This window comes from Lissotriton helveticus, chromosome 2_1 (genome assembly GCF_964261635.1).
Source record: "Lissotriton helveticus chromosome 2_1, aLisHel1.1, whole genome shotgun sequence".
NCBI classification, from domain to species: domain Eukaryota; kingdom Metazoa; phylum Chordata; class Amphibia; order Caudata; family Salamandridae; genus Lissotriton; species Lissotriton helveticus.
In genome coordinates, this window is record NC_136059.1 from 1,902,087,015 (window position 1) to 1,902,113,979 (window position 26,965).

General features: G+C 46.8%; 1 protein-coding gene across 1 annotated transcript in view; it reads right to left on the reverse strand.

Moving 5' to 3' along the window:
• Positions 1 to 26,965, reverse strand: part of AFG2A (AAA ATPase AFG2A) — a 1,761,034-nt gene that overhangs the window by 962,939 nt on the left and 771,130 nt on the right. Inside the window, exon 13 of the mRNA XM_078676815.1 lies at positions 19,713 to 19,792. Coding sequence (XP_078532941.1) covers positions 19,713 to 19,792 — 80 coding nt within the window. The remainder of the gene's footprint in view (positions 1 to 19,712; positions 19,793 to 26,965) is intronic.

Here is a 26,965-nt window from a genome sequence, read left to right on the forward strand (position 1 = left end):
ATTCCTCTAGGTCTGTTCATTTACATGGCTTCCTGATGAAGGCATAACGCGAAACGCGCGTAGATACGAATTTCGTCAGGCATGACAGTTATAAATGTTTTTAATCATGACAATGTATTTCTACACTGAGTTGTAGTTACTTTTGTATACAGTCCATGTTCTATCTGAAAAGTATATAACACTCATGTTCTTTATTCTTGTACCATCTAAATCAATTGTGTATAAATAGTCGCAAAATAAATGAATGAATGAGTGAGTGTGCCTGCAAAGTTTTTTTTAGTTTTTTTTTTTAGTTCAAATCTTTTTTATTGAGCAATAACAAAAATGAGAGCGGCAATAAAGCATCAGTAATTATACAAGCATGTTGAAGATATGCCGAATCAAGCATGGGTCACATCTACAAAACAATACATGAATGAAATAAATAAAGAAAGTAAAGCATACTAAATAATAGAATAAACATCATTCCGGATCTATAAAAGAGGTGATAACAAAGTAATAACACTTGATCCATCAACTTTGCATTATTACTGTCTTACACAATTCCGTGGAAGCCTTCCATCCAAATCCAGCCATGTAACACCATGTAACACCTCGTCATCCCTGCGCTTAACGTTTAAAGTTAATATGGCCATGTAGTATGGATCATACCCAGTACAGTTTGTGGAGTAGTCACCCCAAGGAAAAACTAAATATCGTTTTAGTCAGGCAGCATCTCATGGTGGGTCGAAGGTGAAGGAGGCCTGATCTAAGGAGGACCATAGTTTTTTGTTGGTGACTTGCCATGGTGACGAATGTAGAGCAGGATTGTCGGTGCCCCTAATGCAGGACAGCCATTCTCTCCAGGCATTGAAGGATACCTCAGCCGCTGATTTCCAGTTGCATAGGACCACCTTGCATGCCAATGTTAGCAAGAGGTCCAGAAGCTGGCGGTCATGGTCTCCCTTTAACAGTGGGTCAATGGCTCCCAGGATAATGTAGATGAATTCCCTTGTGGGATGTATGGCAAATATGCGTCCAATATAATCAAAGATTTTGGCCCAATATGTGTGAAGCATGGGACAATTAAATAACATGTGTGGGAGATCACCAACATCTAATGAGCAGTTCCAGCATGTCGGTGTATCTCGCAGTCCAACCTTAAATAGCCTCTGTGGGGTCCAAAATGCCCTGTTAAGTATCATATATTTGGTCTGTGATAATATCGGCGAGACCTTGTGTGTGAGTGCCGATGCATGTATCTTGATCCAGTCTATGTCTATACCAGTGTTGTTTGGCTCTGCTTCCCATTTGATTTCAGTACGTCTCATCGATTTGTTAGGTGCTGGTGCAAGTAGTTTATATATTTTTGAGACTAAATGCCCCGAGGATTGGAGGTGCGGGAGCATAGATTTTAGCCAAGGTGTCGCTAGTTTGAATGTAGTGTGGACAGGGCTGATTTTAGCTTCAGGAAAGCGTAGAAGTCAATCGGTAATAGGGAGTGCCTAGTCTGCAGAGTCGAGAAGGGCAATGGCTCGTTATTCTCATAGAGATCTGAAACCACATTAATACCTTTATCAGACCAGTGGTCCCACATGAGGGGTGAGCCGCTAATTTTAATTGATGGGTTGCGCCATAGAGATGCAGAAGCTGAGTTGTGGATTTGCAGGCCAGTCTTGTGAATGTGATCTATACGCAAAAGAGCTCTCTTGGTATTAAGCATTATGTATTTAGAGTGCGTGAGGTGTGAGAGGTCCATTGTAAGTACAGCAGAAAGCGGGGCCTTGCCTATAATGGATTTCTCAATATCAATCCATAAAGGCGTATAGTAAGGGTCTTCGGCAAACCAGGAAGCTCCCTGCTTGCAGAGAAAGGCGGTTTGGTAGTTTCTAAAATTGGGCAGACCTATACCCCCTTTAAGCTTTGGCAGTTGTAATTTTCTCATGGCAATTCTCGGTTTCTTCCCTTTCCACAGGAAGTCCGTGAACGATTTTTCTATTTTATGCAAAAAGTCCTCCGTGAAGGTCATGGGGAGCATGCACGCCATGTAGTTTACCAAGGGGCTGATCATCATTTTTAACGACTCTGCTCTACCCCACCATGAGAGGAACTTTGGTGACCAACCATCTAGTAGTTTTTGTATTTTTTTTATAGAGTATATCCTCATTGATCTTTAGGGTGGTTACCAGGTCCCTCTCAAATTCCATACCTAGATATTTAAAACTCTTCGGCTGCCAGGTAAGCCCGGAGTCGCCCAGGATACATTTGTCACACAGGTTATTTAGTAATTTCACTTCTGTTTTGTCCTTATTCAGGGAGTATCCGGATACACATGAAAATTCTTCAATTGTAGAGAGTAATGCAGGTATAGCTTTATCAGCTTTTTCACTCAAAACCAGCACATCGTCAGCGTAGGCCGTGAGTTTAATTGTGCAGTCTGTGAATCGAATTCCTGCAATGTCGGGATTTTCCCTTATATAGTACAGAAAGGGTTCAATTGCCAGGAGGAATAAAGACAGGGACAAAGGGCAGCCCTGCCTAGTACCCTGCTCTAGATTAAACGGGGAGGAAATGGCACCACCAGCTCTCACTCTAGCGGAGGGACAGGCATAGAGGGACATGACTAATTTAGTGAATAGAGGGCCCAGGTCAAATTTGTGTAATACCGCATTCAAATACGTCCAATCTACCTTGTCGAACGCTTTCTCAGCGTCTAGCGTAATCGCTACCGTGGGTGTGGATAAGAGCCTCGCCTTTTCAATAACGTGAGCCAGAGTTCTAGTGTTATCACTCGAAAGCCTGTTTTTCAAGAATCCCGCTTGTGATGGATGTATTAGGGACGGCAAGACCTTCTGGATGCGTCTCGCTAGAATCGAGGCTAGGAGCTTACAGTCTAAGTTTATCAGCGAGATAGGCCTATAATTCTAAGGGAGTTTAGAGTCCTTGCCTTCCTTGGGTATTACTGTAATTACGGCTTCAGCCATAGTTCCCTTAACCTCTCCCGTGGTACTAATTTCTTGAAAGACTTCTAGTAGAGGAGTAGCGAGAACATGGGCGAAGGTCTTATAAAAAGGTGCTGTATAGCCATCTGGGCCAGGGGCTTTCCCCTTTTTGAGGGATTTGATCGCAGTAAGAACCTCTAATTCAGAGACCGGTTCATTCAAGGACTCCCTTTCTGTGGACGTAAGTGTTGGAAGTGCGCAATTTGAGAGGTATTTCTCCATTTTTTCTCTGTCGACATGTATATTCCTAGCATATAGTTTCTCATAAAATTCTTTGAAGATGTTCGCAATCTTATTGGGGTCAGAGCTAGGAGTGCCATTCCCATCTAGTAGGGAAGTAATGGTATTCTTTTGAATTTTAAATTTAAGATATGCCGCTAATCCCTTCCCTGCCCTATTCGAGTCACAGATTTTAAAACACTTCCTCTTGTCCAGCCAAACACCGGCTTTCTCACTGATAAGTTTGTTATAGGTGTATTTTCGGTTGGACAGTTCAATCAGGTCTTCCGGGTTTCTATCATTCAGGTACTTGCGCTGAAGTTTTGAGATGTCCTCTTCTAATTTCAACAAGGCCGCGGTGCGGTTCTTATTAACTGCAGAGGATATTTTTATGATAAGTCCCCTTATAGTAGATTTTAGTGCCTCCCACCGAGTGGTGTCCGAGGTGTCCCCTTTTTTGTTTGTTATTAAGAAATCTTTAATGGCGGTGTCAATGTTTTCTTTGTGTTTTGTGTCGTTAAGAATAGCGTCATTGAATCTCCACATGGACTGACGAGTGGTTGGTTTAACATTAGACAGTGTGAGAGAGACGCAGGAATGATCAGAGACTAATCTGGGAGCAATGTCCGCGTCCTCAACTCTGGCCACTGCATTTTTAGATATGAGTACGTAGTCAATTCTCGAGAACGAGTCATGTGGTGGGGAGTAGAAAGAGTAGTCTCTACCATCAGGATGTAATAAGCGCCACGTATCCACCATATGGAACCTATCGCACAGCTTCAAGAATGCCTTATGGGCTTTGCCTGGGCGAAAGACGCATTTGGAGTCTCTATCTAGTATCGGGTCATACGGAAGATTGAAATCGCCCGCCAAAATATGAACAGCCGTGTCGGGGATGGAGTTGACCTGTTTCGTGAGGCCTAGCCAGAAAGATGGGTCGTGTGCATTAGAGGCATATATTGTCGTAATAAAGAATTCCGTGTCATCTTTGAGTAGTTTCGCCGAAACCCATCTACCTTTCGTGTCTGTCGCAGAGGAGATCACCTCCACATTTGCAGTTTTTGCCACTAGCATCACCACCCCATTTTTCTTAGAGATTGCCTCAGAACCTAACACTTCGGTATAGTATTTGTTACGCATTGTGTGGAATTGCTTCGCTTCCAGTTTTGTCTCCTGCAACAGGGCTATATCTCCACGTTGTCTACGTAAATAATCAAGTATCTTCTTGGGTTTAACCGGTTTGTTAAGGCCTTTCACATTCAGCGATAATATTCTAAGGTTAGCTATAGTTGTTGTCCCTATTGGAGTATCTATAACAGGAGCCATCAATTACATAACATCTGATATTGTCTCATAACACATGTACATGCATAGGATTTAGGTCGTGAAGAGAGCATTAGACATTTGACTACATCGGCAGTAACATAATTTGTACTGATTGCAGGGCTAGCGCAATATGCAGGAAATTGAAGGACAGAAGGCAAGCTTCGGAATGCAATATGATACAGTGGATGCAAGACAGAAAAAACAACACAAAACAATATGCAAAATACAAAAACAATCCCCTCCCTCTCCCCTCCAAACCTCCCTTCACCCTCCTCCCTCACCCACAACCCACCCCTCCCTCCCCAGTCGTAGAAACGCTTAGATCACCCTGCTCTGGTGCCGTGTGCCTGCAAAGTTAAAGAGTAATAATGGACTTCACTTTGATTAATAGTTGCTCAGTTTCATCAATTACATTATGCTATTTGCTTTTATAATATTCTCTTTTTCTCTATTTTTCTTATGTGGTAAAAAAAAATCTTCATAAAAACATTGTTATATAAATAAAACATATTTTTTATATTTACCTGATTGATTACATATTTTTTCTGTAAACTTATATATCTACTCTATGTTATATTGCATTTCGTAAATGTTTTTTTCACGTGCACATTCTTACTGGGACCAGCTGCAATTTGCAACTCAGGTCACACATTTTACTTTTTTGTACATTCACAGCAGCTTCAAGCGAAATGAAGCAACCTGAATCTAGTCAGTATAGTAGCCAGTGTGTCATGGGTCCTAGTGCAAGGAAGGTAATGGTTCCCTTGGTTGCTGCTTGAATGATAAAATACAGAAGTAATCATGTTTAAGTTTGCCCCTCAGGCCGCTAGACCCCGGTGTCACTGCACCTACAGCACTAATGGAAGCTACGCCCCTGGAATTAGTATGCTGGGACCGTAAAGGGGATTAAGCGTTGATAAATAGAACATTACCTCACACTCGAGGTAAAAAAAAAAACACTGTGCAGTCTGTGCCACTGAAGATTGTTCATTTTACATACTATTTGCAGTAATGGCTGGCCTCGCATGAGGAACCCAGGCTTCCACATTTCAATGGAGAGGAATGCCTTTCTAGATATTGTCTTACAAAACCAGGTGTCACATTCCTCAGTGTGAAGGAGGAGGGGAGGGTGGTGGGTGCTAATCATATTGCTTTACACTGAGCATAATTCCACTTTTTACCATAATTGCAGGATTTTTCAAACGAGGATGCATTCAACTTTTAGAAAACTGCACCAAGTGGGTTTAAAGTCAATCAGGAGACTTTCACACTGAGAAAATATTGAAAAAATTGGGCTAAAGGGGCATTCTATACATTTTCTAAAAGTCCTCGGTTTAAAAAAAAATTAAAACATGAAATATTCCAACAACTTCACCATGTGTCACACACATCTGAACTAAAAAAAAGTTTGAGAAAATGGAGGAAACAGAGCAGTTACAGCATCATTTCCCTAAAAAATGTTAAACTATCTACTGGCTCTAAGTCAGTTCCGAAAATACAATTTCTCATGCCATCATTTTCTTTGGCATCTATCTTCACTTCCTTTCATTTTCCATCCTGTCCCTTCCAGGTAGAATCGCAGCCATGCTATGTCTTATAATCTCCTTGAAAGGAGATGGATGGAAAAATAAACGGAACAGACTACAAAGCAGAGCCAGACAGGTCTCACAGGCCCATACAGCAGAACTACGCTCAGGTTACAAACCCCTTAGAGATTTCGAAAGGAGATGGGTTATACCAATCTTGCAGTCTCCAGTCTCAACAGCAGTAGGGACAATTACTCAAATAGCATCCTAGATAATATATTTTGAAATACAATCATTCTACCCACCAACAGCAGCATGGCAGTTCATAAAAATCTACACATTTTGCCTGCAAATACATTTTCATGCAAAATGTTAAAAAATGTATTAAACACTGAAGTAACATCATTTAATTTTAAATGCACTTATGTTGACCAAATCATCATCAAGCAATCACAGTTATAACCCCCCGTCCCTCTCTCGCTTTCCTTCTTAACCAATGAGGCTCCCTTGCCTCCAATAGACCCCTCCCACGTCTTCATAAAAACACCCCCTCTCCATCCTGTTCTTTTTTGTCTTCATGTTAGACTTACCTTCCGGTGTGTTCCCTTCATGGCGGAGCCTGGGGGACTTCAATGGATGGTTCCCTGGCAGCTGTGGTGCTTCTGCGGGCGTTCTCCTGGCTTGGTGGTGTCTTTCGGCTTTCCTTTCAGCGGGGCTGGGAAGGATCACTATCCGCAATCGTCAGACGGAGTCCGGCAGTCCTGCAGTGGCTGGGGCTGCGCTTCTGGGTCGGCAACTCTGGAAAGACAGGTCACTTTTCCGGGCGCTTCTTTTCTTCTGAAGGACGGTAGGAGCGGGTTTTGTGCCTATGTTTCTGTGGCCCTCTTGTGGTGCGTGGGGGTGATTGTGTTGATCTCTGGTCCCTACACTGCTGGCATCCCCACTTTTGTGTGTTTGCGGGCACCTGGAACAGTGACTCGGCAGATTCACCTCCCACTGACTCACATCTACACTAACCCTGTTGGCCATCTCGAGTGGGCCGCCCCAGCCGTTCGTCCTTTTTGAGGTTGTCCAGCTGTTAGGCCTGGTCTTTACGGGTCCCTTTCACGGCTCTCGAAGCAGAACCAAGCTTCATTGGGTACATTCATATTGGTGCTGCCACACATTTTTTCCTGCTCAGGGATCCGTTTGACTTATGTCACGGTAGCCTGGTTCGTTGCTGGCGAATGCTCCTTTGCGTGAAGTGATGTTGGCATTCTCAAAGTTGCCAGTTGGGCCTCAGGCCTCTTTCACTTTTAATTGCACCTGTTCTCGTCGGGTCTCAGAAGTGGAGTGAGGTCAGGCCTGGTTGGTTCTTGGATGGTTCTTCAGTTGCTTCCCGATGTTCCATACCTCTTGTGCAGTCCTGTGTTGTTGTTGGATGTTATGATACATTAAAAAAAAGAATTAGTCGTATGGAATATGTATTATCTACGAATCGAGAGTTTGTAACAGTTACTGGACGTACATTTTTTTGAAGAACTTTTTTGCTGTACTCATGCGAACAATGGACTGTGATCTGGGATCCTGTCAGCATCGTTTTTCTCGGAGTCCTGGTGCGGGGTTGTTTCCCCTTTGGTCTGCGTTGGAATGTTGGCCTTGGTTTAAGCTGCTGCTGCATGTAGCCTTCAGACTGTGTCTTGTTAGTCTGTTCTGGTGTCCGCGCCCTTGACTGGTGTTTGGGTGGCGCTCCTCTAGCATTGGATCCAGTTGGCTCCTTCACCTTCTTGGGGTGCGTAGAAGTGATGTGGGTGTGCCATATGCATGCGGTCTTGGTGTGTGCATCGTTGGTGGCGGCTTAGAACAGAGTTGCCTTTTCTTATCAGGATTTTACTACTTCTCTGTGCTGTGCCCTTTCTTTGAGTTTGGTTATGGTTTTCTCTTTGGGAGGGTAAATGGTTGCGAATTCTGTTTGATTCCTTGGATGCTGCTGAGATTGACCCTGTTGGGGTTGAGGCATTCTTTCTCTCTCTGTGCGCCTAGGCTCTGTCCTGGCTCCCTGCTTTGGTGTGCCTCCCTTTGATCTGAATGTCGGTGTTGGTTCAGCTGGCTGGGTCTCTTCCGACCTTTTCGGCACCCTTTCCGCGGTCTCAGAAAGATACAGATATATGCAACTAGGACATACACTTCGTAGATATATTCAAGAAGGGGACCAACTACCACGGTACTCCACCTTGGAGGATAGGCTGCTATTGGATCCGATCTATGAAAAGGCCACATCTGTAATATATAAGGAAATAATCAATATTTCACCTGATCCGTTGAGAGCCCTAAGGGAGGCTTGGGAGGGGGATATAGGGTTGCTAGAGGACGATGATTGGACAGAAGCGATACAAAGCCCCAGAGAGGTAGCGATTAGAGCGAGATTTCGGCAGTTCTAGCTCAGAATCTTGCATAGATTCTATTACTCCAGAACACTGCTGCACAAGATAGGACGTAGTCACCCCGATCAATGCACTAGAAGGTGCAACCACAGGGGCACCTTATTTCATATCATTTGGGGATGCCCGGTCATACAGAAATATTGGGCAGGGGAAAACGAACTATGTCAGAAGTAATAAGCCAAGATATACCGTTCGAGTCCAGCAAACTTGGCAAAAGTATAAAAAAATATGGCTCATGGCGGCATCAATGGTGGCCAAGAAGGACATTGCCAGGGCCTGGGGAGCAAACCTCCCACGAGGATAAGACAATGGAAATCCAATCTAGACAGGTGTAGTGCAGCCGAGAACTTGGTTTATTAAAGAAGAGGCTTCCCCCGGAAATGGGAGTAAATATGGAGCCGAAGGGTGACATATAGGGGACTTTAAGGGGTGGGAGGTGGATTTGTGACAAGGGGCATGAAGAGTGTGATATCAGAAGATCTAGGTTGAGAATATTTGTTTCTATTTGTGTTTTGTTTTTCAGAATTGTTTTGCTTTCAGAAATTGCTGTAGGCCCACTGTAAACCATAAGTCTTGCAGTATTTAGGTGTCACAGGTGAGGGTGCTCGTTAGCGTGTGCCCACCCGTGGCATTCTGGTCCTGAAGAAAGCCTTGCTACTTGCAACCGGAGGCTGAAACATGTAGACCGCTAATTGCACTTCCACATTAGGATGTGACTGGCCAATTTAACCAGTATTTACATCCACTTTAACCATATTTTAACCTTGTCTTACTTCTCCACCAATAAAAATATTCGGGATAAGTAAAGACAAATTTAACCTTTCACTTTCACTGACTGCACTGACATTCGGCCCCTCGGGTGGGATCCCAATGATGAAGCATGTCACCACCCAGGTTGGTGAGTGAGGGATCTTTTAAAAAACAGATGTAACTCCTCGTGCAAGCTCCTTGTTTGGAATCACTCTTTTGTTGTTTGTTTATTTACATATTACAAAGGGACCAAGAGTGGCTCCACTAATATTCCCTTACTCTCCTTTTGATTCGATATAATGTGGCAGCGTGCAGCTGTGAGAGTTCTCTAACTTTCATAAAAGAGGTGAACCACTGAATTAATCCGGCATTGCGATGGAGAATCAAGGCTTAACTTTCAGTGATGCAGAGGTGATGCCATTCTGGCAGGCCCATCTCTATTCGCTGACCCCTCCATAGCTCAGACCATTTCACAGTTTATGGTATGGGAAAAACTAACTGAGCAGAAACCCGATAGAAAAAAATCTATTCTGCACGGAACCATCTTAACTGAGTATCTGCGCAACAACACGGCTCCTAAGGGTCTTCTAGTAACAAAGGCACCTCGCATTTTTCTAGAGGATGCGACCTTCAGAAAGGAATGGGCCCAGATCGCGTGGCAGTGTACACACGACTGGCTAGTCCTCATCATAAAAACTGCACTGAGGACATCATGCTAGATGAGATACAACTTACTGAACCCCATTTTAAGACCACACTGACTGCATATAAAAAGATACTGGATGAATTGAATAGAGAAGTTAACGAATATAAGGAGAATTTGACACAATCTGAGATTCTAAAATTTCAGAAAGACCTGAAACGCTTCTCATTTAACAAAGTTTATCCTTATGCAGACCCTGATTATACTCCTCCCACGAAAAACACTAACAACTCAGACCTATCAGAGGATGATGCCTCCACCAACAGTGGGTCTAGTGGGGGAAGTTACAAATCCAAACAAAGGGGGAAGAATAGATTTCACAACCCGCAACAACCCTGGCACCCTCTTCCAATATCAGGGGGAGGAGGTTTCCCTAACCAATTTACCCCCACACCAACAGTACCCAATGATGAGCTGGAACCCAGCTTTCATGCAGGCCCCACTCTTTCCTCAGAACACGTCCAGGCCCCCTTTTTTAGGGAGAGGCAGGAGAGAGAGAGAAGAGGTTCGAACCAGGTTCATTGGAAAGAAAACGACCCAGTTGGGAACAATACCAGAAGCAAATCGCGGGAACAGCAGGCAGGGGCAAGCAACCAGTGACTCTGATCACCAATCTGTCCACAGTGAGTTTAACACCCACAGAAGAGAAGGTACTCAACAAGGGCCTGGGTTTTGTACCCACGGCCCACCTCAACAAGTTCAAATTACATTGCGGACTGTCCGACTTCTTTAGGAAGTTGAGGCTTAAGGCCTATTTTGAGAAACAAGAAACCATGGGAGATACCAACCACACGGGCGAAACAGGGCTAAGACTTAAATCTCCTTTAGTCCACCACCTCACACCACACCAGTTGAGACCTTGACTTTTGAGCAGGCAGTGTTTAACGATATTGAAAAATTTGAAGACAAAGGAAAATTCAGTAATTTGAGCACTGCAGAATTCAAAGCCCGTAAAGACATGCAGGCTAACACCTCCATTCTGATCAAACCTGCCGACAAGGGGTTGGGGGTGAAGATGGAATATGATAAGGAATATAGACGTATGCTGAATGACTATAAAAATTCAACCCCCCCTTACCTCCAATCCCACATCTGAACTGACATCTCAGAGTGGTAATTTGGTGAATTGTGCAGAAACCAACAGGTATATTTCCAAATATGAAGCAGAATTTCTGACTACGGGTAAGGGGATAATTCCGTACTTATGCACCCTACCCAAGAAGCACAAAAACAGAACCCCTCCCCCGGGACATCCCATAGTCTCGGGGATTGGATCTCTATTGGAGCCATTATCGCGCTTGTGCGATTTGTTCCTGAAGCCATTGATACAACTTGCTCCAACTTATCGCAAGGATTCTGAGAGTCTTTTGTCACAACTTGACAGTGGATGTGGACTCCACTATCCTGGTGACCCTCGTCATAGTGCCAGCATCCCACAAGACGATACCATCAGGGTGCTAGGCAAGGCACTGGCAGAGACCGACTGGGACTACCAGACTCCCAGACAATTCATTATAGAGTGAGCTACACTGGCACTAAAGCGAAACTATTTTGAATATGAGGGAGACCTATTCCTCCAAATACAGGGATTTTAATGGGCAGCACTTTTGCCCCAAGTGTAGCCGGGTTATACATATATGATTTTGAGCAAAAGTACATTCTGGATGAAGGCCACCATTTCAGGTCATTTATCTCTTTTTGGAAGAGATATATTGACAACGTCCTTCTCATTTGGCAAGGACCGGAACATACCCTGTCTGATTTTCTACAATGGATAAACAACTGTGATGTCAACCTGAAGCGTTACCTTCAGTAACAATATATCTGTAAAAAACATCAGTAGTGATAGATTCCTTACCTTAGAATTACCCCCAGGCGTCAGACTGGATCTGGAAAGTTTTCGTCAGCAGTACCCCTGAGCGTCGGTAGCTGTCGTCGTGCGGCTCCGCGTGGGACGTTGGCATCGTCGTCGCTGAGATGATGTCACTGGAGCTACTTAGACGCGCCCATGCGTGCTGACGTTAGTTCTGTACGCGACTTTCCGCACCAGGATCGCAGAGCCATGCAAAAAACGGACCACTGGTGCCATGAAACCAGGGCCCTGAAAGGGATGACCTTAACTCTAGAAATCAGTTCACAGAACGGGGAGGATGGGTGGGGTGGTAAGGAATCTATCACTACTAATGTTTCTTACAGATATATACTTACCAAAGGTAAGTAACTTGTGCATCTGAAAGAAACACGTAGTGATAGATTCCTTAGTTTAGAATAGGTACCCCAGCAATACCAACCCCGGTGGTGGGTCTGCGAACCAAGATCACACCAGGAAGTCCTGGAGAACAGAACTGCCATGTAAGCCATCTCTCCGGACTTGGCTATCCAGGCAGTAATGCTTGGTAAACGTGTGCAGCGAGGCCCATGTACCTGCCTGACAGATGTCATGCAAGGGAACTCCCCGTCCCAAAGCAGTAGTGGCAGCTGTCGCCCTGGTAGAATGGGCGCGTAGCCCCACTGGAGGCTCCTTTTTAGCCAAAGAATAACAAGCCTTAATGCACAGAACAACCCACCGAGAGATGGTCCGCTTGTTCACGGCCCAACCTTTTTTGGCGCCCACATAGCCAACAAAGAGCTGGTCATCCACCCGGAACTGTTGAGTGCGGTTGAGGTGGAATGAGAGAGCACATTTTGGGTCCAGACTGTGGAGTCGCTTTTCCTCTTTTGAGGGATGCAGAGGCGGAAAGAAGGTAGGCAAATAGATGGTCTGTCCGACGTGAAAGGCAGTGACGACCTTTGGCAGAAAAGATGGACGAGTCCTTAGAACAACTTTGTCTGAATGGACAGAGAGAAAAGGAGATTTAGAAGAAAGGGCCTGGAGCTCCCTCACTCTTCTGGCAGCGGCGATAGCCACCAGGAAAGCTGTCTTTAAAGTAATAAGACAATGAAGACAGTTCTGAAGTGGCTCAATGGGAGAACACATCAGATATGTCAGAACCAGGCTCAAGTCCCACTGAGGCATTATGAAAAGAACAGGATGGAAAAGATGAGTAATGCCTTTTAAGAATCTATTTACAACTGGGGACTTGAAAAGGGAAGGCTGATCTGGAAGCCGTAAAAAGGCTGAAATGGCCATGAGATCGCCCTTGATAGTGCCCAGAGCTGGGCCAAAGAAAGGAGAAATAGAAGGACCTTTGAAAGAGGGGCAGAAAGGGGATCCACTGCCTTTGCTGTGCACCATGCCACAAATGTATTCCACCTACAGGCGTATACTGTTTTAGTGGAGGGACGCCTGGCTGCCAAGATTACATCACAAACAAGGGGAGGCAGGTCAAAAGACGTCAAATGCCGCCCCTCAATCTCCAGGCAAGGAGGTGGAGGCTGGACAAGTTCAGGTGGAGGACCGTCCCCTGCTGCTGCGACAGAAGATCCTCCCGAAGAGGCAGTCCGATCGGGTGATCGATAGCCATGCTGAGAAGCTCGGGATACCATACTCTTTGAGTCCAGTCCGGAGCCACAAGAACGACTTGGGCCTGGCTGCACTTGATCTTCTTCAGCACTCTGAATTAGTATAGACGGCAAGGCGTATAGTAGACTGCAACTCCACTTGCGATGAAAAGCGTCGCCTAGCGAGTGCCGCCTTGAAAATTCCAATGCGCAGAACTGATGACATTGCGCGTTCTCTTCGGTGGCAATAGATCTAACCAAGGCTCTCCCCACTGCTGAAAGAGTCCTTGCGCCACGTCCCATTTGTGATCCATTATGCAGCTGCGGCTGAGTTTGTCCGCCCTGGTGTTCAGAGAACCTGCCAGGTGTTGAACCACCAGGGAAATTCTCTGATGTTCCAACCAAGTCCAGAGGCGCAGAGCCTCCTGACATAGGGTCCACAATCCCACCCGCCCTGTTTGTTGTAGTACCACATGGCGGTGGTGTTGTCTGTGAACATCTGCACTACTCTCCCCATGACAGAGGGAAAGAATGCCTTCAGTGCAAGTCGGATCACCCGAAGCTCCAGAAGGTTGATATGGAGCCGGGACTCAGTCAGAGACCAGAGTCCTCTGATCTCCGCCTCTCCCATGTGGCCGCCCCATCCCAGAAGGGGCGCGTCCGTCACAACTGTGTGCTCCGGTTGGGGAAGAGAGAGGGACTATCATTGACCCAATCGCGATTTGTGAGCCACCACTGCAATTGTCGGGCAGTGTCCTCCGAGATCTGGACGTGATCGAACAGGTTGCCTTGATACTGTGCCCACTGGAACTTCAGGTCCCACTGCAGAGCCCGCATATGCCATCTGGCATGATCTACTAGCAGGATGCAGGAGGCCATCAGGCCCAGTAGCCGGAGGGTCATCCTGATAGAAACCCGGGATAGAGGCTGAAAGATCGGAACCATAGCCTGAATATCCCGGACTCGCTGCTCGGGAGGATAAACCCGAAACTGCGCCGAGTCCAGAACCTCTCCGATGAAGAAGAGCTTTAGAGAGGGAGTCAGGTGCGACTTCGGCACATTGATGGGAACACGCTTTCAACAATCAGTCGTCGCGAAAGGGAAGACTGAAACCCCCTGATCTGCGCAGATGAGCTGCAACCACCGCCATCACTTTCGTGAACACCTGAGGGGCGCTGGTAAGGCCGAAGGGGAGCACGGTAAACTGAAAGTGCTGGTGGCCTACCGTGAACCACAGGTAACACCGGTGAGCCGGCAGGACGGGGATGTGGAAATATGCATCCTACAAGTTCAACGCTACCATCCAGTCTCCAGGGTCGATGGCAGACAAGACCGTAGCTAGCGTTAACATCTTGAACTTCTCCTTCCGGAGAAAGCGGTTGACTTTCCTGAGATCCAAGATGGGACGTAGGCCCTTGCCCTTCTTGGGGACCAGAAAGTAGTGAGAATAACAACCACAACCTACTTCTGGCCCAGAAACGCGCTCAATGGCTCCCTTGGCCAAGAGGGCCGTGACTTCATGCTGAAGAAGCGCAAGAGGGTCTCCTTGACATGCAGTGGTACTGAGGTGGCATGGCTGAAGGGAGTAGCCCCTTCGGACAATTTGCAGCACCCACTTGTTCGATGTGATGTTGCGCCAGTGGGGGAGATGATGGCGAAATCTGCCGCCCACCGGCGTTTGATGGCCCTGAAAGTTCAAAATGGGAAGGCTTTGCAGTGGATGCTGCGGGGTTGGAGGTGGACTGACCCGCCCGCTGGCCCCCAGAACTGCCTCTACGGTTCAACATCCGCGCTGAGGATGTTGCTGCGCAGGCCTGTGGCTCTGGAACAAACGTGTTGGGGCACCCCATCCGTGGCCACGAAAGGAGCAAAAAGCAGAAGGTGAATGCCATCAAAGGGCATGTCAATCTGAGAGTTCTGGACATCCCCTGAGAAGCCAGTTGTCCTCAGCCAGGTGTGGCGCCGAAGCACCACCGTCGCGGAAATCGCCCCGCCCAGCAAGTCAGCGGTATCAAGCCCACAATGAATGGTGAACTTAGCTGCGTCTCTCCCAGCTGCTATAGCGTGGGAGAGTACTGTCCATGCCTCCTCCGGACAGTTGGGCAGCACCTGCGCAACCGTATCCCACACAGAGTGGGAATAACGGCCCAAGAAGCATGCGATAGTCACTGACCGCAGCCCGTAAGCTGGCAGATGAAAACAGCTTCTTGCCAAGCTGCTCCAGCTTCTTGGATTCCCTATCCGGAGGTGCGGAAGGGAACGCGCTCTGGGAACCAGAGCGCTTAGACAACCAAGCTCTCGGGAGTGGGATGTTAAGAGAGAAAGAGAGGGTCACCCGGAGCGACGATGGCGTCGAGGCACGTTCCTGTCCACAGGAGCACCTGTGTTGGGCCTGGACCAAGAGCCCAGAAGAATGTCCGAAAGTGCGTCATTAAAAGGCAGCAAGGGCTCCGAAGAGGTTGCCGCCGGCTGAAGCACTTCTGTCAGGAGGTTAGTCCTGATGGCCACTGTAGGGAGTTCGAGGTGGAGGGCCTCAGCCGCCCTACGCAACACCACTGCGTAACTGGCTCCCTCCTCCATAGCCACAGTAGGATGAGACAGCATGCCAAGGTCAGGTGAGGTGTCAAGACCACAGGCATTCCCCAAATCCTCTGCCCAGTCCGGATCATAATAACACAGTGTGAAAGGGTTCTCAGACCCCTCCCAGTCCTCCCCTTCCTCCGAAGTCTGTGAAATAGGCTGAAAATAAGGAGGACGGACATAAGGGTAAAAAGGCCCCATCGGCGTTGCAATCGGCGTGAAGCAACGCCGATCCGGTGCGTGTCCAGTTCAGGGCTGAAACTGGGACTGACGTCGGCGGTGGCACCGGACGACATCAGAGGAGGGGTCGACACCGGTGGTGGTGTAATGAGGTAAACCGGTGTCGCCCGGGAACCGAGTGGGGTTCTGCGGCGCCCCGGCTGAAGCTGCCGTCGATGGAAGGGCAGGAACCCCAGTCGGGCCCGCGGGGCCCGTAGGAGCACTGGTGGGGCCACACAGCCCAAAGAGTCGGGCCATGGCAGCAAGAAACTCTTACACCTGGGCAGGCGTCGCCGACAGACCCGGAAAGGGTGGGTAGGCCGGTGGCAAAGTTGCAGGCTCCGCCAGAGCCATGGGGTGGCACCACCCGAACCCTCAGCCACGTCACGCGACGGGCGAGGGGAAGTCGAAGAGCGACAACGCTTCTTCAACTTCTTCTTGGAAAGCCTCGACTTACCTGACCCTGAATGCGAAGACTTAGATCCAGAGGAACAATGGTGACGGCTCCGCGACTGATCCCTTGACCTCCCATGGGATCCGGACCTTGAGCGGTGCGGAGCCGACTAGTTGGACTTCCAGCAACTTTCGAGAGCGCTCCCGCAAAGTCTTTGGCGCCATGGCCCAGCAGTCGGGGCAGGTCTTGGAGTCGCGATCGCGCTCCAGGCAGTAGAGACACCCGCGGTGTGAGTCCGTCACCGACATCATACGTGACAGTCCCACAGTTCTTAAAGCCGGGCATCCCTACGACACCAGGAGACGATCGACTCAAAAGAATTGAGTCAAAAAGCCTAAAAAAAAACTCAGTCAAAAAGCGACTGGGGGTACTTGCTCTTCCCGGATCTGCACTTGCTGGTGCGGAAAAAGAAGAACTGACGTCAGCGTGCATGGGCGCGTCTAAGTAGCTCTAGCGACATCATCTCAACACCGACGCACGCAGAGCCGCACGATGACACCTACGACGCGCAGGGGTACTGCTGATGAAAACTTTCCGGATCCAGTCTGGCGCCTGGGGGTAATTCTAAGGTAAGGAATCTATCACTACGTGTTTCTTTCAGATAGTCACCCACGCTTGCGACAGGAAGGAAATGGTTTTCCTTGATGTGATCGTCTCCAAGGAAAATGGAAAACTACTAACGAAATCTTACTACAAACCAACTGCCAAGAACAATCTTTTGGAGTTTCCATCCTAGGGCACTGAGAGAAAACTTGCCATATGGACAGTACCTCCGCATCAGGAGGAATTGTAGCAAATTGGACGTCTACCTTACCCAATCAGCTGAGCTGTCAGACAAACTGAGAAATCATGGGTATCTGGATTTTTTTTGACGAAGAAAAGCCAAAAAAGAGCGAGAAATCAACCCCGGGAAATCCTCCTTAAGGATAATCCTAGGCATTTCTGAGACCCCTCTTACCTGTGTGACAACATACAGCACAGCAGCCAATGCAGTCACAAAATCCATCAATAAAAATTGGAAAATACTACAGACCAACAACATGAATTGGGAAAAGCCCCTTGTTTCATTTAAACGGGCTAGGAGCCTTTGTGACTCCTTAGTACACACGTGTCCGAAAAGACCAGATGGCAATCCCAACCCATCAGTTCTCAATGCCTGGGGCCTTACGAGTGTCACAGGACACTTCCCATGCGGGAGCTGCAGTGTTTGCCACTTAACCACCCCATCCAAGATCTTGGATCTTGAGCCGAATAAAATCTGGACACAAAGATCCCACACAAACTGTAATTCCATCAACGTAGTTTAGTTGAGCACGTGCCCATGTGGCCTGAGGTACCCGGGGATGACCAGCAGGAAAGTGAAGCAGCACATCTGCGAGCACAGGAGTAATATCAGGTGCAAAAAAAGTACTAGCAGAATGACTGAACATTTCTTACAAATGAACCACACCACAAATGATCTGAAATGGACTGTCATTGAGCAGATTCAATCAGGCAAGAACACCCAAAGACTCTTTTTCTAAAAACTACTAGTATAAATGGGGAAACATCCGTTACAACGCGGATGTTTCACCGCGGTGCTGTTACGACGCGTCCGTAACAACGCAAGTCGTTACCACGACTTGCGCTGGAGGGCGCTAGAAGATTAAAAATAGTAAATTTACTATTCCAACACCTTCCCTAGTGTCCACGGGGACTGGTGTTAGAATAGTAAATTATACTATTCGACATCCGCGCCCCCAACGCAAGTCGTGGTAACGACTTGCGTTGTAAGGGACGCGTTGTAACAGCACGCGTTGTGACGGTACGCGTTGTACCGTCATACATCCGTATAAATGTAACAGGGCCTGGGTTGCGCATGCGATTGTATGTCGTGATAACAGCGCTCTTTTCAGGGGGTGTCCTCCTTATGTGGTTTATCAATTAACCATCTTTTTGACAGAGATCGGCCTCCCTGCTCCGCTTGCACCTGATCCGCATTAATAAATGCGGCTTATTAATGCGGCTCAGGTGCAAGCAGAGCAGGGAGGCCGATCTCTGTCAAACAGATGGTTGATTGATAAACCACGTAAGGAGGACATCCCCTGAAAAGACCTTCTAAATGTAGGAGATCCTAACTGATTAATACAACTTCAAGTGTGCAACCATTCAGCCATTCGGGCAAATGGTTTAGCTGTCCTTCCGTAGTCAAGCCATGGGAAATAAGGGTTATAACTCTAATACTGTGCATCAGAAGTCAGATGTGCAACCAAACACATCAAAAAGTGAAACATGATACAGTTTAAATACACACACCGGGAGTATTATACCCGGACTCGACTTTGGCGAATGGGAGTTATCCAATCCCCCACATGTCTGAGGTGTGACCGGGAGGAGGGTACTTTCCTGCATACAGTATGGAGCTGCGCGGCGTTGCAACCCTTTTGGCGCAGGATTCGGTCCTGCCTGAACGAGGTACTATTGTGGGAGCTCCCACTTGACCCGCGACTCTTCCTCCTACATAGCACTGACGACATTGGGGGGGAATAGATACAAGCAGCACTTACTGTTCCTGGCTCTGACTATTGCCAAGAGGGACATTGCACAACTATGGAAAGCAACATCTCCCCAACCTTGGGTAAATGGAAGGCTGAGTTAGATAGGTGTATGGGGGCCGAGATAGCAGTGTTCCTTGCTCTGGGATGCCCTGCAAAGCATCAGAAGATCTGGACCCGATGGGCGACATATCGAGGAATTGAGCTTCCCCCCCTTGCCGGATGCGGACCCCTGAATGGTGCCCCCTTGAGCTTGATAATTTTTTACTCTATACGTCATTTTGACCAGACTATATTGCTCCGTTTGTATATGAACATCGATATCACTATGCTGTTTGTATTAGTTTGGAGATAGAGAACTGTCTGCACATTTTTTTTTATTGTTTCGCCTGCATGTTTGGCAGGTGTTGATTAATCGAAGAAATGTGGTTATTTGTATGAACGTCATCCTTTCTCTCCTACAGGTCATTGTTGGGCTATAGCCCATCCTCTCGACGAATAACTCAATAACATTTATTGATTACAAAAAAAAGTGAAACATGGAAGTCAGTCTTACCTCCCTCGCTCTACTGCTAAAGCATCAATTTCATCAAAGAAAAGTATTGAAGGGGACACAGCTCTGGCCTTCCTGAAGATCTAGAAATAAAATATTCAAAAATTATAAATTATTGGTGTGGCTGTTAAATCTACATTTTGTGACCACTTATTTTACTGCTAAGTGCTAAAGATACAAACATTCTAAACTTTGCACTGACAATTATATTTGAGCTTGTACATGAGCTTAGTGACATCTGCAACACACACACAGATTGTAAGATTGAAGTGTATTACCAGTACACAACAGGAATAGGACACAATAGATGGTAACCTGGGTGTGATTGCTAGGAGGCAAGCTTAGGTCTTAACTAGATAAGATACCACCTGTAAATAGTGGTGTCATATAAGTATGTCACCATATTTATGTCCGGTTTTTACCCCAGGAAATTCATGTCACAGGATTCCAGTTTAACAATAAACAGCATTTTATTGAGAATGCTCATGTAAGTTTCCTATACCCAAATGCAGCTTCAGGCCGGTGGGTATATTCCTGTTATGAGGTTTTTTTGTAGCACAAAGTCCATCTTTTCAAGTGCCCCTTGGTACACTTGGAATTTGTAAGCTTTAAGAGATGTTTATCCTGGGGCGGCTCCTCTGTTAAGGTGGAGGAGCGTCGCCCCATAGCTCTTTGAGAAGGAAAAATAAAAGGATAATAACGTAATCATTATCATTTTATTTTTCGCAGGTTTGGGGCTAGGTTACGGTGGGGCGGGGCTGGAGGCACAAGGGGAGGAGTGGTTTGCACACTCCAAGTGCCCATGACTGCTTGACCGGCAGTCGTGGTCTGCCAAACAGTTATGCACACTTTGCATGTTCCCCACCGGGTTGTATTAAACAGCTTGGTGGGGAACATGCTCAGGCCCCCAAGTCCCCATCTGAGCGCTGATCCACACGCTCAAACCAATCACAATACTGCATTGCAGAATTGGGATTTTCTATGGGGAGCCTGGGTCCTTCCTGTTACCGGGACTCAAGAAGGAGAGGAGAGACACGGCTGGTGGAACAGGTAAGTGGTATTTCTTTTTGGTCTGCTGCCACCCTACCCTCCCCCTGCCCCTCCACCCTCATTTCCTGCCAGGCACCAAGGTGTTTATCCCACACTAGAGGTGCCCATAATTTAAATTTTTGTATTTCTACCCCTCTTTTAATATAGCTGTCTGGTTTTAGAGAGTCTATTAGTCTTGCATGCACTTGCTCCTCTTTAGTATGGATCTTTTGATGGTGGTGTACATGTTAATTCATTTACATTTGTGCGTGATTTTAAATCAATAAACAAATTGACACCGTACATTCATTTACTGGCTTCAAAACTTATTTTCAGTAAAAAGCAACAAGGAGAAATACCCAAAAAATTTGTGAGACTATATGGAATCGTTGTTCGCATTAGCAAAGATTCAGCTTTAGCAATCCAATTTCCGGACTAGTGCTACGGGGCACAGTGTCAGTGACACACACTCATCAGTAACAGCAAGAATCTCATGGCAGGAGATAAGTATTTTTGTCTTTTTTACATTTTTATAAATCATACTTTATTAAATGTACGGAGTGGTAGCAAGCGTGGTACATAGCACATAGGGAAAAAAACATTTGTCAAGCAGAATACTATGAGTGAGAACTGAAGGAGAGACATTCTTCGTCATAGTTGAAAAGAATAGTAAAATAGTCGTAAATCATTCCCAGATGGCCTTGTACTGGTGAGGACAGCCTGGGTTTCTCTAATTTTGCACATCTGTCCATGGTATCAATACCAACCAGAGTATCCTCTCTGTGGGTGCCACAGAGATCCCCCGGTATACTTAGAAGACAGTACATGGCGAGTGGTCAAATGGCCTGCCCAGTACATTCAAAACTGTGGTCAATATGGTAGTCCAGTAAGTCACAATCACCGGGCCATCACAGACCACATGGAACAAATTACCCTCACTCAACCCGCATTCGAAACAGCTAGGTATGGTGAGCCTGCCAGAGTGCCATAACCTTACAGGGATAAGTAAGTAAATAAATAATTTCTCGGGGACCATCTTTGTGTCCCTCCAGTTTTATTTATTAAAAAAAACCATTATTGGTACAAAACAGCAGTTTAAAATTAAAAATATGTATCAATGCACTTACTTTGTATGATGTTTAAACATTCAGTGTCAGGAACGCCAGAAGTCAATAATTGCAAATTGTAAAAGAAATCACCATTGTAAGTTGAAATGTTTTTACATCAACTAAAGGTCCAGTGATCAATGACTTAGCGTGTGTTAGTAGAGATATATTCCTCATAGAAAAGCAAACAAATAAAAAGTGAACAAACAACTACGTAACCGAACCCCCTACTCACGGCATGTCTATCCTCCTCCTTACCTCCCCCCATGATAAGAGAAGAAATCAGGTGATGACGACAAAAGGGGGTATGTCACAGGAAGCACATCATGACAGGAAAGGAGACCAATGAGAAACCCTTCTAATAAGTCAGGAGAGCCTCAAGTAGAGCCAGGGGTTAAGGTACCAGGTTATGGAGCAGCTAACAGAAGGAATGTAGCTAAAGGAATATTTAACTGGAGGTCTCACCTACACTCTCAGCCTTGCCTCCTTGGAAATCCGCAAGAATTACAACCCAAGCTCTTGCCTGTTCTAGGGCGCGTTTGCCCTACTGTGCCTCACAGACCAGCACTATACCCTCCCAGGTCAGCCACCGTATCACATCTGCCTGCCAACTTTTAACCCGCTGGGCCTCAGTAGTCTTCCATAGCATGGTCATCTTACGCTTAGCCAACAGTAAGGCTAGATCAATGAAGCGGTTAGTGACTTTGCATTTAGCAAGGTGGGTGTAGGAGACAAAACCGGGGGAAGGGCTCAGAGCACAGTCAGTGGTTTCTGCAAAGGGGCGCACCACCTCCGACCAGCAGAAGGTTAAGTGGGGGCAGCACCATAGCATATGGAGGATGTCTCCCAGGGTGACGCGACAGCCCGGGCAGTAAGGTGATGCAAGGTGGAAATATACACAGTTTCAAAGGGGTGCGATACACTCAGTGGCGGATATAGAAGTGGATCAATTTAAAGTGAGCATTGCGAGAAATTCTGTGTGCCACTTCCCACATATTGGCCCAATATCGATCTGAGATGGGGGTTCCTGAGTCTTCTTCCCAACTGTCCCATAGTATTGCAAGGGGAGAGTAGGCATCGTCACGCAAAGCCACATACAGAAGCGGCTCCTCCTCTATGGTAGAGGAGCGTTTCCCCCCTTGCCACCAGCCCAAAAAATTAAAAATAAAACGATGATAAACTCTTGTTTATTATCGTTTTATTTTTCCTTCGGAACAGAGGATTGGGGGCGAGGCCAGGGTGGTGAAAGGCAGAAGCGGAAATATTGGGGGCGGGGCCAGGGTGGTGAAAGGCTGGAACGGGAGTGTTGGACAATGCCTTCACTGCGCATGTTAGTTTGGCCAGCCGTCTCAGGTCGGCCAAACCCACATGTGCAGTGAAGCTCTCTCCAACCACAGTTGCATTGCTGGGTTGGAGAGAGTAGGCACAGGCTCCTTGTCTGTGTGGGAGTGCAAATTATCGGAACTTAGGATAATACTGACGCTGCTTTCAGCAGCATGAAAGCAGCATCAGGATTGGCCGCAGGGCACTCTAGGAGCCTTTTTTTATTTGTCTCCCGTCTCGTACCCACCTACCCCCGCACCGCCACTCTGTCCTCCACCGACCGCTGCTGGCCACACAGAGATCCGAAATTAGGTGGTGGACGTTGGAGGTGCCTCAAAGGTAGCCACACCTAGGGAGGGGCTTGGGTTCTATAATCCCAAGTTATATGTATAGCTGCAATCAGGGAGCCGCAGAAATTGTCCCACCGGTATATCATAGTCAGTACATAGGTCATCAAATGATCTTAGCATGCCATCAGTGTACAACGTGACCACCGTGTATAACCCCTCCACCTTCCATTCCAGCAAGCGACCTTCTTCAATAACCTGCAATTGTGTAAGCATGCCTGTAGCTGCAAATTCGGGGAATAAGGTGACCGAACACGCACCGTGGTAAGAACGCACATCCAGCATGCCCGGAGAACTGTTAAGTCAAGGTGACCTTTTTGGATGGCACGCCTCGGGTTAAGCAGCAGAGTCTACAGTTGTTGTGAGTTAGAGGGTTCTGTTAATGGCAGCAGATCTGGGGCGTCTCTCGGGCGAACCATCCCACAAACCACTGAAGTTGGGCTGCTAAGAAGTAATGGTAAAGTCAGGGGCATTCAAGTACTACAATGTCCTGAAAGAGGGACTTGAGGATTCCCACAGAATCAGACAAGCAATGTCCCCTGATGACCACCTTAAAGGCTTTCCATTATACAAGTGGGGAGGTAGCAGTACCCACGTTATCATCAAAGTAGTTTTGAAAGCCCTCACCGATTAGAGTGCAAAATATGAGCTCCTACAAGCTTGCCGCCTTCTGTCACCAGCTAGGAATGTAGGTAAGTTTTCCTCCCCATCAGAGTAACATCAATATGGGGGTTGTGACCTGAGATAGTGCAGGCAAGTCCCTCCAACCCCCTAAATCCACTCCCACTGCAGGTGGGAAGGCAAGCATCTTGGAGCACTCTGGATGCAGGTAATATCGGTGGTCTCTTTCTGCTGCAACAGGCTGCCCTACAGAAAGTCGCAGGGCGCCGGGAGAAGTGGGGGGAGGAGGGGGGTAACAAATGGGCATCCATCGGCTGCTGGCCGTGGCCCTCCCGCTGTCCCTCCAGTTTCTTTCATCAAGGTGATTTATTCCTGAAGCTAATACACAAGTCTGGGGGCGTTAACTATGAGGACTTTATATACCCATGAGAAATCTCGGACCGAGGACAACCTTAGCCTCCAATGGATTATACCTGGGCATCCACTAATTCGGCCACAAGCTCATGTAACACTTGCGGGGGATGAGTTATTAATCAAACAATTTTTAAATATTCAGATGTGCTCAATCATTTCTGTATGAACAATCAGAAGATTTAAATCTAATGTTGTAAGATCTCTCTCTCTCTCTTAACCTTCTTTTTGCATAGCACTGCTGATGAATGTTCAGAAACAACGCAGCAATAGACTCCTCAGTTTCCCTACTAAACCTGCCTAGGAATACACCTTTAGCGTCTCCACATGCAGGGCCACTACTACCACTGCTTGGGTCATTAAAAGCTCCTTTCTCAGGCACATGTTTTCTATGATTTTATAATTTGTTTTTTCCAAAGCAAAGGCTGCCACTACATGCAGCAAAATTGGGACAATTTTGTGCATGATCTCTAGGCAAAGGTCTCAGAGGCCTAGCTCAGTACATTGTATCAAATCTGGCAGGTTCAGCCATCATGGCTAAAGTATTAGCCAGTACAATTTCCAGAGACAAATTCCAGGTCAAATTACCCGTAAACACACACTATATATTGTAAGATTTTTCCCTTGTTAACACTCTTTAGCCACCAGGTATAGGTCGCATTATGACTACTAAAGCTCATTATTTGACTTGTATCTACCTTAATGGTAAGTTTATTTGACTTACAGTATGTTCTAAAGGTATCAAGTCACTCTTGAAGGCCAACTAGCATACGATCCAGAATACCAAATCGGCAACATATAAAGGTTTGATGGGTAAATTTGACAGATACAATGTAAAGAAGATCAAAGCAATGACACAACCCAGGGTTATTGCTATTAGAAACGTTAATCTTACAAGAGGGCTGTCCTCTTTCTCTTATTTGGTTCATAGTCCAGGTTTCTATATGCAACACTATAAGCAGGCCCTAAAGACATCAAGCAAAGTTTACTCCATAAACGGGGGCAGTCCTCTACATCAAACGCTTCACAAAAGCCCACAAAACAAGTATAGAAATTGTCATCTAAATAGCTCAAATGTAAGGTTTGGGGCAAAGGTATTGGGTTCAAAGCGTGATCCTTGGTCTATTCTTCTAATTTCTGTAGAATTAATCAGCTATATATTTTGGCTGATGAATCTAGTAAAGATATAAGTCGATATACTCCCTCTTAAATATTGGTGGAATTACTGACCCTTGCCAAGATGGTGGATCAATCTTAGTTGAACTATATCCATACTAATATTATAAAGAGAGAGCCCAAACCTTTGAGGCGGGTAATCTCAGTAACCACAGCACCAATCACAACACCCAATACAGCGTTGGAAAGGGCAGTTGCAGCAGAAGGACATAGGCTATGCAGACAGCCACCATATACATTTTTTTAAAATTGTTTTTATTGCCTTTTCAAGAAACAGTGGTGTTCATCACAATCATAGAGTGCAAGACATACAATTGTACCGTAGGACACCATAAAAAAGGTAAAAGAACCGTGCCAGCAAAGTAGTCCCTTGTGGGCGTGTCTGCGTTGTGCTGTGGCCGTGGGCTGGGGGCGTGACTAACGCTGGGGGCGTGTGGTACAGCCATCACATCGTGGGCTGTGGGCGTGTGCTAGGGGCGTGACAAATGCTGGGGGCGTGACATACGCTGGGGGCATGTGTCCGCCCTTCATGCCATGTAAGTCGTACATACAAGCGCCAATTACGTTGCTGCACAGCATCAAGGGGCACGCTGGGGGCGTGAGAAACGCTGGGGGCGTGTGTCCGGCCTTCATGCCATGTGAACGCAATTGCGCCGAATCAAGGGGGACGCTGGGGGCGTGAGAAACGCTGGGGGCGTGTGCTACGTTCCGCCCTTCATGCCATGTGGGTCGTACATTAATCAGAAGATCGTCTGCTGTGGCCGTATGCTGGGGGCATGACAAACGCGTTCAGCTGGAGGCCTGTTAAGTAACATTACTGCAACCTCTCCTGCGCGCTGTTACTGAACTCTCTCATTCAACGAAATTGGACGCGCCTGCTACCATCAACCAGGGCTTTAGCCGGGCTCAGGCGGCGGATCAGTGCACTATTTACAAGCGCCTGATAACATCAACCAGGGCTGCAGCTGGGCCTCAAGTGGGGGAACACGCGCCTGCTAACATCAAACAGGCCTGCATCTGGGCCTCAAGCAGGGGAACACGCAAATGAGCGTGTCTGCGGGGACAATTACTGCAGCCTCTCCTACTCGTTGTCACTGAACTCTCTCATTAAACGGATTTACCCGCGGCTGATAACTCTCTCATTCAACGACATTACATGCGCCTGCTAATTTCAACCAGGGCTGTAGCCGGGCTCAGGCGGCGGATCACTACCCCAATTACACGCGCCTGCTAACATCAACCA